The sequence below is a fragment of the Esox lucius genome, chromosome 22, assembly GCF_011004845.1.
Source record: "Esox lucius isolate fEsoLuc1 chromosome 22, fEsoLuc1.pri, whole genome shotgun sequence".
NCBI classification, from domain to species: Eukaryota; Metazoa; Chordata; class Actinopteri; order Esociformes; family Esocidae; genus Esox; species Esox lucius.
In genome coordinates, this window is record NC_047590.1 from 13,118,184 (window position 1) to 13,132,023 (window position 13,840).

Genomic DNA, 13,840 nt, shown 5'->3' on the forward strand with positions numbered 1-13,840 from the left:
GGTGTGCGAAGACTTTTGCAAGATCACAGACGTCAAGTGGATGTCGACGTGTAGCACTTTTTTCTGTATTAATATTATGGGAATATTCAATGTGTTTCTGCTGACGCTAAACATTCTAAATGATTGTGTAACTTTGCTATTTAAATGTGGATATTAAAAAGTATTATCCATATAATTATTTATTAAACATAATCTCAACCTTCACCCCAAAAGCCTATAGCTAATCCTAAACCCTATTGTAGCTGTTACTTTTAATTAGCTCTTACTATTGTCTTGTATATGAAATGTATATAGTGAAAACTGTTTACACACAAATATTTTGACTTTACCATTCTTGCAGGGACTCTGAAGATGATTCCATTAAAAAAATAATATTTTCTAATTCTGACCCATAACCTAACCTCCAAAATGTAACACTAACACTGACTGTAAAACCAACCCTAATCATAATTACAACCCCAATCACAATTATAACTTTTACTCTAAGCATAACCCACAAGTCAAAAATATTTTTTTTCCACCCTGAGCATTAAAAAAGTGTTCCCTTTTTTATTCCCTTATTGTGGATGAAAAACACACACCATATAATTTTAGAGTGCATATCACATTCAATCATTCAAGAAAAATACAAAGATCTCCAGGAGTCCACACACTGTAAGCCTATGTACATGGCCAAGGCTGTTAAACAGTATTATTTTGTCAAATTCCATCTCTAGGCGATGAGACACAACTGTTCACAAAGTGTTCAAAGCATCACACAGCTAGAGTGTTTAAGGTATTTTAATAAACATCTTTTAACAAATAGCTACAGTACTCTGTAATGTCTGCTCCTGGCAAGCATGTGCACATACACACACAATCACACACACACACACACACACACACACACACACACACACACACACACACACACACACAATATGGGGTTAAAGTGGAGGGAAGGGGTTCATGGGGTGATCCCTTTGTACTGGATGTCTGAGACTGGTCATGTGATGAGGATGGCATCCACGGACCTCAACACAACGGAAGGGTCCTGTAGCCACATTTTTGCCCATTGTGATGACAGAAAGGATGTCATGGTTGCTGGAAACCAGACAGACACACATGCCTGGCAGTGAAACCCTCCGACATCATGTCTCAAATGACATCCTATCTCTTATGGGGTGTGAAAAGTATAAAGGTAGACGGAAATAAAAAGCCAGCTTATTCCCCCCATTGTGGGGCTGCCTTAGACAGGTTGTGGCAGAGTTATGATGCCCAACTGTTCTTAATTTCCCCATCTTGTCTGAGCCAGAAAAACCACAGATTTACATAGCATGCCACTGGGCCATGCAGTTTAAATCTGCTCCAAAAGGGGGTGCCCAGTCATTTCCCGAATTGTCCTCCTCCACCTTCGTTGTGATCTATGACAGTTGACTTCATCGTTGGGATTAGGATGAACTAAAATGCCCTTTGACACTGATTTCAAATCTGTTTTGTTTCCCCTTTAACTTAAGGTGGTAGTAACCTGGTCCTGGATCAGCAAAAGCTGGATGAAACTATTGGTACAACTAGTGGTAGGCATTTACAGTAGCTTGGTGATTGGCCAAAGTTGTTGGACAGCTCCCTGTTACCCCAAATATCTTGTTTGTTTTGTCAATTTCTATGTGTGTGATTCTGACTTAACTATATAACATGGACTGAAATGTCCCCAAACTGTTGATTCCGACTTAACTGCATTACAATGTCCCCGTTAGTCAACTTCTTCTGATTTTGCAACAGTTTGGGGACATTTGTGTCCCTGTTATATAGTTAAGTCAGAATCACACACACAGTCAGGCTTGTGGCTGAGAGACCGGGGTGGGGCAGACTTTTCACCCCAATTCGTTTTTTTGTTAGGGCTCAATCCCCTGTGCTTTCATGGGGCATAATGAAAGTGCTGCTCTCAGCAGGGTCAGTGGGATATAGGCCTGCTGGGGAGGCCAGCGGCCAGGGAGGAACTATAGCCTGCGATTAACCAGGCAATCCTCTGTCAATCACATCATATGAACTAATGTGGCCATGATAAAACAACAGGACAGAGAGAGAGAGAGGGGGGGGGGGTGCGGGGAGGGAAAGAAAGAAAGAGGTGATGAGGGGTGGAGGGATTGAGTTCAGGACAGGGTGGGGCTTTGAGGGAAGTCTGATGGGGATGGATTAATGGGTGGATAAAGAAATGTAGAGTGGATGTAAGGAAAGGGACATGAGAAGAAAGTGAGGTGAAACTGGAATATACTTCACGTTTTAATTGTAATTGTCGAAGGATCAATATCTTCCTTTCTTAGTTCAAGACATCCCCAACTATCTTTTCTTCAGTACAGCAAATTAAATCACACCCAACTGTTGTCCACTGTAGTTGGTTACGGACTGATAGATAGGCTAGCTACAGCATGTTATATGGTAACTATATTAAGTTTTGATGGATGTTCCTTGCCACACTGTGAAAACCATGTGCTTATTTCTGTTTGCTCACATCTCTTCCAACCCTCATTTGGACACGTTTCCTCTCTCCCCCCTTTACAGCTTATTTCCTTTCACCCAATAAAACACCCAGGCTGATAAGTTAGATGGTACAAAAAGTTTATTCAGTAACATTTTTGTAAACATTTGAGGTAAATGAACATTTACATCAACATGTTCTTACAAAAGGTGAGACACAAGGCACTTCTCTTCATAGACAGTGATTTCACAATGGGTATATCTGCTCTGAGCGTGTCTAAATCTCCTTCCCTGCCTCACTGGCCAATTACATCTGGCTCCACACCAGAGATTCCAAAAGTCCAACAAAATGTCAGTTTTCCAAAGGGTGGGTGGGGGTGCAGGACACAACAGTGGTGTAGAACTTTAACCTAGCCAAACACCTCACCAATCAATTTAAGACAAAAAACAATCAATACTATTTTCAAAATCAAATTTTGAGTTTGTTTTCTTTTTTAATTATCTCATAAATATAAATACTTTAAAAAATATCCAGACATCCTTTTTTGTGAGATGTCCTTCACTATTGTATCTCTTCTACTGCTATAATTGTCTTAGAACAGCATTCTGTCTAAACTGTGCAAATCTTTATCTACATACTAAAGAGTATAAACTTTAATAAACAACCGAAAAACAACAAGGTTATAAAAACTTTTTCTCAGCAGAAATTGTAAGTTAACAGTACTCTTTCAACAACTCTTGACAAAATTTGTTTGGTTGGCATTTTAGTTTTTCTCTCTTTGGTGGACTGCTGACCTAATTATTGGATTTTGGCATTTAGGATTACAACGTCACAGATCCAGTCACCTGTAGAATGAATGGTTGATATATCCACCTCCTGAAGGAACTATAGAAATAATATAATCCTGTACCCAATAGTTTTTAAAAGGATTTGAGGCACTTGGATTTTATTTTGTGTGGCAAAATGTAACGCAACTTACAGCAGACCTGATTCTCAAGGCATGTTCACACAACATACAGCAGCGCACAGCAAGAGCATTGACAGTATTAGTTTAAACCCCCTCCATCCCTAAATATACCCCTATATGTTTGTATGTGTGTGTAGAGAGAGCGAAAAAGAGAAAAGGAAGGAAGAGCCGGAGAATAGTTTAGGGGGGAAACAGCCTTTGTACAATGCTCAAATATACTGTGAGAATCCCAACTATCTGTTTTTATTTTAAGTGCCAAAATTGAAGTGCCCCGGCTTCATGTTGCTTGAGGGAGGACACCCTAAGTCGTGGTAGGATAACATGTGATTTCATCATAACAATGTTAAAAGTTATGGGTTTAAAAGCCCATTGGCCAATTGTTGTGAGTTGTAGTTTCACAGTAACAAAATTGACCCTTGTTTAAAACAAACACAAAATCAAAACATTGTGTTCTTGCTATCCTCTTTCCTGAATGTTAGATGACAACTAAAGGAACTGAATTTGGGAAAACAGAACCGGATACCTAAAAATAAATACAACTGCATGTTATGAGCCATTTTTCTGGTTAAAAAATAACTGGCAGGAGTTTTAAAAAAAGAACAGGGAAATGCACATTCCTGTTAATATTGCTGTTATGATCCAGTTACAAACAAAGAAATCTAATTGCTTTAAATCCTATTGCTTATCAATCTACCTTCTAGCAATACTATGGCCTACTCTACAATAACTAGCTGAGCGCTATGCTGAAACTAATCCCATACCAAATACCAGTGGGCCCCGGCAGTCTTTAATCTGCTGAATTTATTTACGATGAGGACACACACTTTGTTAACACACTGCAAACACAAGCGTCAGTATTGGTTTTTATAAGTCATAATTCTATATGTATAATATTGTATACCGTATATATACTTATGTATTATATTTACATATATATAATTTACCCTGATGTAACTGCATAAATGTTTTTGGAAACATTGAAACGAGACTTGATGCTGTATCCGGCGCGCACACACACGTTGTACACACACACGCACGCGCACAAACGTGTACACACACACAAAGCATGTGGAGCCTAAAGACCTCAGGTTGGGTTCTCAGTGGTAACGTGGGCAGAAGATACACGCTGGTAAGGCTACACACTACAGCTCCCAGCTGCTGTCTACACTGGTATTGACCTGGTATTACATGGTACATAACATGTTATTAGCGTGTAAACTGCTAAGTACTTGGTACCAAAAGGTGCCTAGTGGTGTTTTTTTACAAGTAATTGATAGGTTATTATTGTGTAATGAATATGTCATTTGTATGTAAATATCTAGTCATTTATTAAAGTGCTACCCAGGTACCCAAACCCCTCTCTCCCCGCTGTGCCACATCGTCAGAGCATCCCTCTCTTCATTGAGCTTAATAGGCAAGGTGAGCATGGAATGGACAGACAGACAGCCACGAGGCAGAGAGACAGACAGCCACGAGGCTGACAGACAGCCACTAGGAAGAGACTATAGGCCACACCTTCTTCATCGTAAAGGGTTCATCACCAGAAAAAAAAAGAAAGTGGGGGGTGGGGGGAAACAAAAGTGCAAACCTCTCTTCGGATGTCTCCCATCAAAAAAGAAATAAAACAATGCTGAATTATATTCATCTGAAATGCCACTAACCTCCCAAACTAGTTAGTCCAATATCTCTAACCCTTTCATCGCATGTTCTCTGCAAACTGTGACTGTGTGCCTTCTTCACACACGTTGGCAACTCAGAACCGTGAAGCACCCAGTTAGGCCTCACCTCATGGATTGCATCTCCAGATAAAGGAACTTTTTTTTATAGAGACTAATATCAAGGGCATCCCGCCTCCAGAGCCCTGATCTCTCCCATGTCACCTCTGTACTTCAAACAACATTTAGCGCCTGGTAATCGTAGCCTGTTTAGAACCCAGAGGCAGCGGGGCGCGGTGTTGGATAAGGGTCTGCTTGTGTATGTATGTGACGGTGTGAATGTGTGTAGGTGTGTGTGTGAGAGTGTAAACGCGTGTGTGTGTGTGTTACACGGCGAGGTCGTCAGGCCGGGCGCGAACGCTGCTGGTCTTGCTGGCCCTGCTCAGCCTACGGGTGTCCCCCGCCATGACAACGGGCGGCTCGTGCATCTCCACCCGGGTGACCATTACGTCGTCAAGCGGTGTCGGCGGTGTCGCCTCTTCCACCTCTTCCGGAAGCTGGTGCTCCTGGCTCCTTCTCGACTCCCCCAGGGGGAGGGTGGAGGAACGGGAGTCGGGTATTGGAGGGGCGGCGTCCGGGTGAAGGGACGACTGCTCCTGGTCAGGATAGGAGGAGGTGGGGGAAGAGGAGGAGGGTGAAGGAGAGGAGGGAGCAGGAGGGTAGAAGGAGGACTTGGCCGCGTCGAGAGTCTGCCGCTCCGCGGCCGTGTTGGCCCAGTTCTGCTCCACTGCCAGGTGCTGGTGGCTGCCGCCGCCCTCGCTGCCGTAGAAGGATGTGGGTGGAGCCTCCAGCAGGAAGTCTTCCTGGAACGGGTCCATCTTGAGCTCCGCCGGCACCTGCTGCTCGGATGAGGTAGCCATGGCGTTGGCCTGCTCGTTCGGCTGGTACACCACATTCACGCCGCCATACGTAGGCAGGCAGTTCAGGGCCGGGCGGGCAACCCCGTCTTGTATCATGTTGGACTCGACCGCCTCGTCTCTGGCCAGGGGGAGCGACATGCGGTCGGGGGCAAACTCGTTGGTGACCCCCTGCTTCACCTTCTTCCACCCCAGGTGGTATATCTCCAGCAGGTTGAGCAGCAGTGAGACGCAGGCCACCACCAGCATGAAGATGATGAAGATTGTCTTCTCGGTGGGACGGGAGATAAAGCAGTCCACTGTGTTGGGGCAGGGCCAGCGCCCACACTTATACAGGGGCCTGAGCTGGAATCCATACAGGAAGTACTGGCCCAGGATGAAGCCCACCTCAAACAACGTCTTGAAGATAATATTGAAGACGTACGTGCGCAGGAGAGCCCCCCGTATGCGGATTTTACCGTGCTCATCTCTGATTGGAGGCTTCTCCTTTTTCCCTCTACCTCCTCCTCTGCTTCCTCCTCCGTCGCCGTTCCTGTACAGCGGGTCCCTCTCCTCCAGGTGCCGGCTGGCCTTCCTCAGCTCTTCCTCCTTCTCGCGGCGCTTCTCCTCCATGCGGACGATGTGCAGCACGTGGCCCAGGTAGATGAGGGTGGGTGTGGACACGAAGATGATCTGCAGCACCCAGAAGCGGATGTGCGAGATGGGGAACGCTTCGTCGTAACACACGTTCTCGCAACCGGGCTGCTGGGTGTTGCAGGTGAAGTCAGACTGCTCGTCACCCCACACCTCCTCCGCAGCCGCCCCCAAGACGAGTATACGGAATATGAAGAGAACTGTCAACCAGACCTGGGGACACAGGGACACATCATCAGTACATAGGGGGCCTGAATAAGAAGCCACAGGTGTGATGGAACAAAAGGGGTATAAAGTACATCCAAATTCAAATGCATAAAACGCAACATCCACACTTCATTTTCAATTGAATAAATCGCGCTCATGTTTCAGCTGATCGGTCACCTTGCCAATCACGGTGGAGTGTTCTTGAGCGTTCTCCAGCAGCCGCCCCAGAAAGCTCCAGTCACCCATGCTTCACACGATTTCTAGCCTGGGGAGAGACAGCACAGCCTGGGGTGAGTAGCAACTGGGAGAGGCCTGGGTGGAGGAGAGGCTGGGGTCGATGAGCAGGGGCTAGTAGGTGTAAACTAGAGAGAACAGGGAGGGGAGAGGTGGGGACAGAACACAGAAACAGAGAGAGAGAGGGAGGGACAGCGCACATGCATGGATGAGTAACAACTGCCATGGGGAGATAATAGGGAAGGATGAGGGAAAATGACAGAGGGATGTGAGGAAAGAAGACAATAAAAATCAGAGTGTTCAGGGACAGATACCAAAACAAAAATGACGGGAGTGGGCCTCTGGTTTGAACCCATGAAATGAACAAACTCGCTGTTACATTACACACACGTGCACACTGACAGACACAGTGTGGGCACACACTATCACTCTGTGAAGTTACGTCACCCCTGCTCACACTCATAGACAATTTGTTTGGCACTGAAGGGGACAGTGGGTTGCAGTTACAATAAGGGGACATATCTTTTCTGTTCTTCAACGCGGCCACCCACTGAACATAGTTCAGAACAGAAACGGAGGCCTCTGTACAACAAGTTTCCTCTAGACACCGACCGACCCCCAGAGTAATTTGGGAGTAACAAAATGGTGTGATCTCGAGCTGCCAGACGAGATAGATTTTTATCTTCTACATTCCGCAATCACAGAACTGGAGACTGAGATTAGACGCTCAGATAAAGAATATCCTAAGAGCCGCCATTATGCTTTTTAAAGGCATATTAGAATCATCATCAGCAATTAAAGGAAATCTTTTCCCAACTTTGTCAGTTCTATCGTTCTGTACCCAGACCAATGCCCACAACAACTTCTGAACACATTGCAAGCCAGATGAAAACAGAACCAGATATCCGCAAACGCAAAATAACATTAAAATGCAATGAAAGACAATGGACTTACTAAAATGTTGTTGTATTGTGAGTGATAAATCCATCGACTAGTGCCTCAAAAGAAATACAGTACCTGGAAGCAGAAAGGAATACTTCTAGTTATGAAGGACATGATATAGTAATAAAAATACATTCATATAAATATGTTTACATGAGCCATTTGGACTATTCTTAACGTACAAGCAACTTACAACATACAGACTTCTCAGAGTGCAACAATAATCTTGAAAAAAGTTTCCCCACTTATATCAACTTCTATAAGCCAACCAGCCAAAAAAACATGATCATGTTTTCAATGTCCAAAGCCTTCATCACATTCCCCAAAAAAGTAAATTTCTCTGTTAAAGGAGTATATGTCAGGGTTTCTACTAGGCCAGACAATGTTGAACTGTAAGCCCTATGCATGTCACAGCACCGACAGACATATTTTAAGTTTGTTTTGAAAAACAGATTTTAATAAAGGAATATAGACTAATATCGATCTGTAGGCCTGTCTGTGTGTTGCTGGGCAAGCAAGTTCCAATGGTTGACCATCTGTGGCAGTCTGAATGAGTACATAATGAACGAATGCTGGGCTCATCAGAACATAGAACTGCTGATGAGGGGAAATATTTTCCCCTGGAATGACTCATATGCAACTACTGGGTCCTATCTCACCAATGCACAGATTCCAAAAACTGACCCCAAGCTGCATTATTTCCTGTCATGAACTGCAGTTTAAAATAAAGTTTAGCCAACTCTATAAACAAGGGCCTATTTTTCCCATGTTTTTACAATCAGGATGTTACTGTAAAATCTATAATGATCATAAGTATCAAAGTCTTTGACTTAGTGTATTTAGCCCATATTAGCTTAAATCATTGGAATTATACAGTTCAGTATTTATTGAAAGAAATGATTCCTTCGTTCGCTCATGCTTGCCCTAAGCTACTCATTAACACGCTATCATACTGGTGCAATATTCCTCTATGACAGTATGTGTCGAGCTCTACATTATGTGGATCCTTTTGAGGTTTTGGCTCGATGAAATACCGTCTGTCCCATCTGACAATAGAGAAGCTGCCAGATGCGCATTGTGCCCATTGGTACGGGCTATTGACAGATCAATGGCATTGTGTTCAATCAGCCCCACCGTTTGACGTTTTGACCAATGACCCAAGCTATTTGAAAAATAAACCATTTGCAACGGCAGATTTGCTAACAGAAGACCTATTTAAAAAGTAATTGTTTGAAAGATAGGCCGAGTGAACATCACTCGCATTGAACTTTTCATGCGTAAAAGTGTCTACTTTCCGTTCCCAAAAAAAAAAGGATAAGGACAGGGTGAATGGATATGCTAACCAAGCTTATGGCCACTTGAAGCAATTTCCAAAGTTCACTGAAGCTATCCATATTTTGAAAGGGTTGGAAAATGATATAGACCTTCTCAGGTAAAAAAGATCCCTCCCCTTCCCCCTTCCCTCCCACTTCCCAAATCCTCACAGCCCTGACAGCTTACCAATCTCCTTTGAAAGCGGCCGGCCATAAACTTTTTGTCCGGAAGCGTCGCGTTCTACGTTCTCTTCTTTTCTCCCCCGGGGGTTCGATGCCAGGTGTGTGCGAGAGGTAGAGAGCGAGCAAAAGACAGAGATAGAGAGAGAGAGAGAAAGAAAAAGAGAGCGCGAGGGGGAGAACAGCGAGGCTATTCTAAGGGTGCGTGTGGAACCTGGAGATGGGGTCCCGCAAAGCGCAGCGGCTGCGTCCAGTGCCCAGCCATCGCTGCTGTCACATTGTGTGACCATGCATGAGTGCACGCGTGAGTGGGGGGCGGATGGGGGGGGGGGGGGGGGGGGGCGCCCCCCCATACGTCACCCCGACTCAACCCTGCAACCCTGCTCTATGGGAGCGTCCCCTCTGTGAATGTCCAAACTTTCACACCAGGGCTACAATGTTGCCGTGTTGGGTCTCGACTCCCAGAGGGAAATTTAGGCCTTGACTAGTATTGAAGAACAGCACATTTGTTAAACTTTAGGACTAGATGTTCCTCTTTTATATCTCTTTTACATCTGAAAATGTGCACTTAATACACTGTGCCAACAGAAAGTCTACACCCCTTCAACTTTTTTGATATTTTGTTGTGATATTTTGCTTCAGCATTTCATACATTTAATTTTGTTACACTTATCTAGACATCATACGACACACCTTTATTAATATTTGAAAATGTCATTATACACAGTATTTACGTACTAAACAGTGCTATATAGCATGAAAGGTAAATATTATAAACACAAACATCTATGAAAACATTTCATTGATGTGGTGGGAGAATGCTCAGTAGGAAGGGATTTGTGACCATTCCTCCATACAAGAAATCTCCAGATCCTTCCTTCGTCTTTGCTTGTGGACTCTCATCCTCAGCTCACCTCAAGGTTTCCAAGGCCTTTGAAATCCAAATAGCCCCACACCATCACAGATCCACTCCAATACTGTACTTCACATCACAGTGATTGTTTTCTGAATTACCATGGACCCTTTTACGATAAACCCAACTCTGGTGTTTATCAACAAAAAGCTAAATTTAACCTTCCAAAAACCATGTTCCAATCAAATTTCAATGACATTTAATACATTCCAGGGGCTTATGTTGTGGTTTGGTGACACCAAATACTTTTTTCTGGCAAGCCTTCCAGATAACTTGGCATTGAGGTGGCGTCTAATTATAATTCTGGAGACTTGGTGAGCCGAAAATAATAAACATCTGTTATTCTCAAACTGTGATCCTTGAAAATTTCATGCCACTTGAAACATCTTTCTCACAGTTTGTGGTGGCAAAATACACATGCATCCACTCCCAGGCATGTTCATCACATTTCCATTTGTTTTCCATTTCTTAATTTTTGTCCTAATAGTAGCGATCAATATTTTCAGGAGAGTAGTTGTCTTTTTATAGCTATTGGTTGATTTGAAGGTCAACAACCTATTGTGTCGTATGTCATTTGTCTTTTGTCTGGCCTTTCCCTGGTTGATGGATGACAAAGGGAGGGAAGCCTGTGTGTTGCCTGAAATGTACACCTCAATAAAACAGGATGGCATGGATGACCATTTAGAGTTTCCAAAGACTCTCAAAATGTAAAATATACATAAATTAAATTATGTTCACAACATTTGTAGCGGGAGGCAATGATTGTGGCACTCACATGGTTTCAACATATTTCTAATGCTGTGAATAACCCCATGGAGCATGATCAAGACACAACAACATTTGAAAACTTAATCAAAAATTAACCAAATTGTTTATTCATTTAGTTTGTTAAATAAATACTTAATTTTTCTTCTCATATTTTGAATAGGCCTACAACGGGCGATTATTATAGTCATCTTTCTTTTCAGGCAGATTTTTCCAATCTGTTTAAACTGGAAGTTTCCACATTACAGGTGCTGAATACTTATGCAAAAAAAACTTCTTACAAATCTTTCTCTACAAAAAACTAATTTCACCTTACATTTATGGATTTGGAGTGTTAGTGTTTTAAAATAGAATAATAAACAGAACAACATTTCTATTTACCATTTGGGCAGGGTTTGCAATGTGCAGTATATACATATTGTAAATGTATGCTGCAATTCTAAACCAGGGCATTTTACCTGTTGTTGTCAAACGTATCTCATCAGGTCCTTGGATGTGTTTCCTCAGGCCCATTATAACAACCACAGTGATTGGAAAACCACTAAACACCCAACACCGCCCAACTAAAATGCTATATTTCTAAAACGTGTCATTTTTTTGAGTATATAAAATATTGGTTTTTATTTTGGGAGATTTCCAAATTCTCACAATGTTGGGGTGTGCTAAGCCTTCACTCATAGTACTGTGAAGGCTATAGTGTTGTTTCTTCATTGTTGTCTCTTCAACCTCATAATTCTACAAAAGCAATGCAAACTGTCTTTCTTTCTTCCTCTTTTTATCTCGTTCCTTTGCTTTTTCTGTATCTCAATCTTTCAGTCTGTGTGGCATGTAATGCATGTTTGTATGTATGTGTCTGTGTATGTGTATGTGTGTGTCCGTGTTTCTGTAGGCTTAAGCCTGTGTCCAGGCAAATTTGTAAATATTGGCCACTAGATGGCGAAGTGACCACATGTATGACTGAAGCAAGGTTCCAGAGATTAGTATTCTTTAGGGGCCGGTTTCGCAGACACAGATTAAGCCTAGTCTAGGACAAAAAAAAAAGTTTTATAAAAAAATCCATTGAGCTTGTTTTTTTTAGTCCTAGACTAGGTCTTAATCTGTGTCTGCAAAACCAACCCCAGATAAACCCCGAAGAACATATTTACAATGGGGTGTGTGCGTGCAGTATATAGAGCGTGTCCATTAAGCCCATGTCTGTAGCTCCCCAGTCTTCACAATGTCTTTCTTCAGGTGGACCCAGGTGAACAAGACAACAATACGTCCTCATTCTTCCTGTTCTGCTGCAGCATCTTTGTGTTTGAAGTTGAAGAACACTTTGCCCCCTTCCCTTCGCGTTTCCCCCCTTCACGCTTTGACGACAGGCTGCCAACGATGGCCTTGGCGATGAGATAGGCCAGTTCAGCCAGGTTGAGCGCCATGCAGATGCAGGAGGAGGAAGCCATGAAGACGGTGAAGACGGTTTTCTCTGTGGGGCGGGACACAAAGCAATCCACAAGGTTGGGACAGGGCCACTGATCACACTGGACCAACCTAGGCATCTGGAAGCCATCGTACAACACATAGAGAGCATACCTGAAGAATGAAGTGGACAAAGAAAAAATTAGGATCGGATGGTATTGTTCATGTGTTTCCGCACATGCTCTCCTGATTTAGATGGTTTGTTGGTGCTTTTAACACTCACAATGCTATCCCTCCCACTCTAAACCAACCTGGACTATCCCATACTATTTTGGTCTTGTTTGGAAAGAGAAGAGGAGGAAACAAGTTGTTTTATTGTTTCAATTCAGTCTTGAATTTCAAGGCAGGATTGTGATTGAGGCAGGATTCTACCTTATGTCCCTTTAAAGCAAATAAGCACTAAAACCCCAATTATTTCTCTCCCCTGCAAGAGGGGGGGGTCACTAAAATAGGTGTGGGATTAAAGACGGCCAACCCTTACAAACAGAGAGCGCCGGAACGCTGTTTAGCATGCGGTCCGTTACAACGTTTGAGCAACACTAAAGGAAGAACTAACCGTTTCTTTCGAAGAACCCAAACTAAACCTAAACGTAACCCAACCGCAACTGCACGGGGAAACCCTGCTCCGTCTCTCTGTCTACACCGTCTGCCTCCACAGCTGCCGTAAAGCATTTTGTACCACACCGTTGCCAAATGTCAGTTACAAAGCGTACATAAAGCCTCCCTCGAAAAGCAGACGGACGACCAGACTACAGGCGTACGTCCACCACAGCCGCCCAGCGATCGGCAGCCTCCGCCTCCTCAGGCCCTCCAGCTCGGCTTCCTGGGCAGCCCGGGCCCTGTCACTGCGACGGTCTCCCGCGACGGAACCCCGCAGTAGGACCTGCCGTTTGTCGGCGTGGTTACGGTAGGCCACGTACATGGCAACGAGGAGGGCGGGCGTCGAGACGAAGACGAGCTGCAGGCACCAGAGGCGGATGTGGGACATGGGAAAGAAGTGGTCGTAGCAAACGTTCTCGCAACCCGGCTGTAGGGTGTTGCAGACAAAGTCGCTCTGCTCGTCCCCCCACACGCTCTCAGCTGCCAGGACCAGCACAGAGACCCGGAAGATGAAGAGGACAGAGAGCCACACTTTCCCCAGGCTGGTGGAGTGGTGGTTCACACCAGCTAGCTGGGCGTAAAGGGTCCCCCAGGTCAT

At 44.0% G+C, this 13,840-nt stretch overlaps 2 protein-coding genes across 3 annotated transcripts; both read right to left on the reverse strand.

Annotated features, from left to right (window-relative positions):
- Positions 1-2,603: 2,603 nt before the first annotated feature.
- Positions 2,604-9,754, reverse strand: LOC105019767 (gap junction alpha-3 protein-like). 2 transcript variants are annotated; one of them, XM_020042200.3, is made up of 4 exons: positions 9,514-9,754; positions 8,026-8,088; positions 7,015-7,199; positions 2,604-6,843 (listed from the first exon to the last, which is right to left on the reverse strand). In XM_020042200.3, exons 3-4 carry the CDS (start codon positions 7,081-7,083, stop codon positions 5,467-5,469), a joined length of 1,446 nt encoding a protein of 481 aa, XP_019897759.2. In that variant the 5' UTR covers positions 7,084-7,199; positions 8,026-8,088; positions 9,514-9,754; the 3' UTR covers positions 2,604-5,466. The 2 variants fall into 2 exon arrangements, with proteins under 2 accessions (XP_019897759.2, XP_019897760.2); XM_020042201.3 differs by lacking the exons at positions 8,026-8,088; positions 9,514-9,754 and adding an exon at positions 7,386-7,445.
- Positions 9,755-12,410: 2,656 nt separating this feature from the next.
- LOC105019792 (gap junction beta-2 protein-like) lies at positions 12,411-13,840 on the reverse strand. The gene is made up of 2 exons (XM_010886215.2): positions 13,356-13,840; positions 12,411-12,756 (listed from the first exon to the last, which is right to left on the reverse strand). Exons 1-2 carry the CDS (start codon positions 13,838-13,840, stop codon positions 12,411-12,413), a joined length of 831 nt encoding a protein of 276 aa, XP_010884517.1.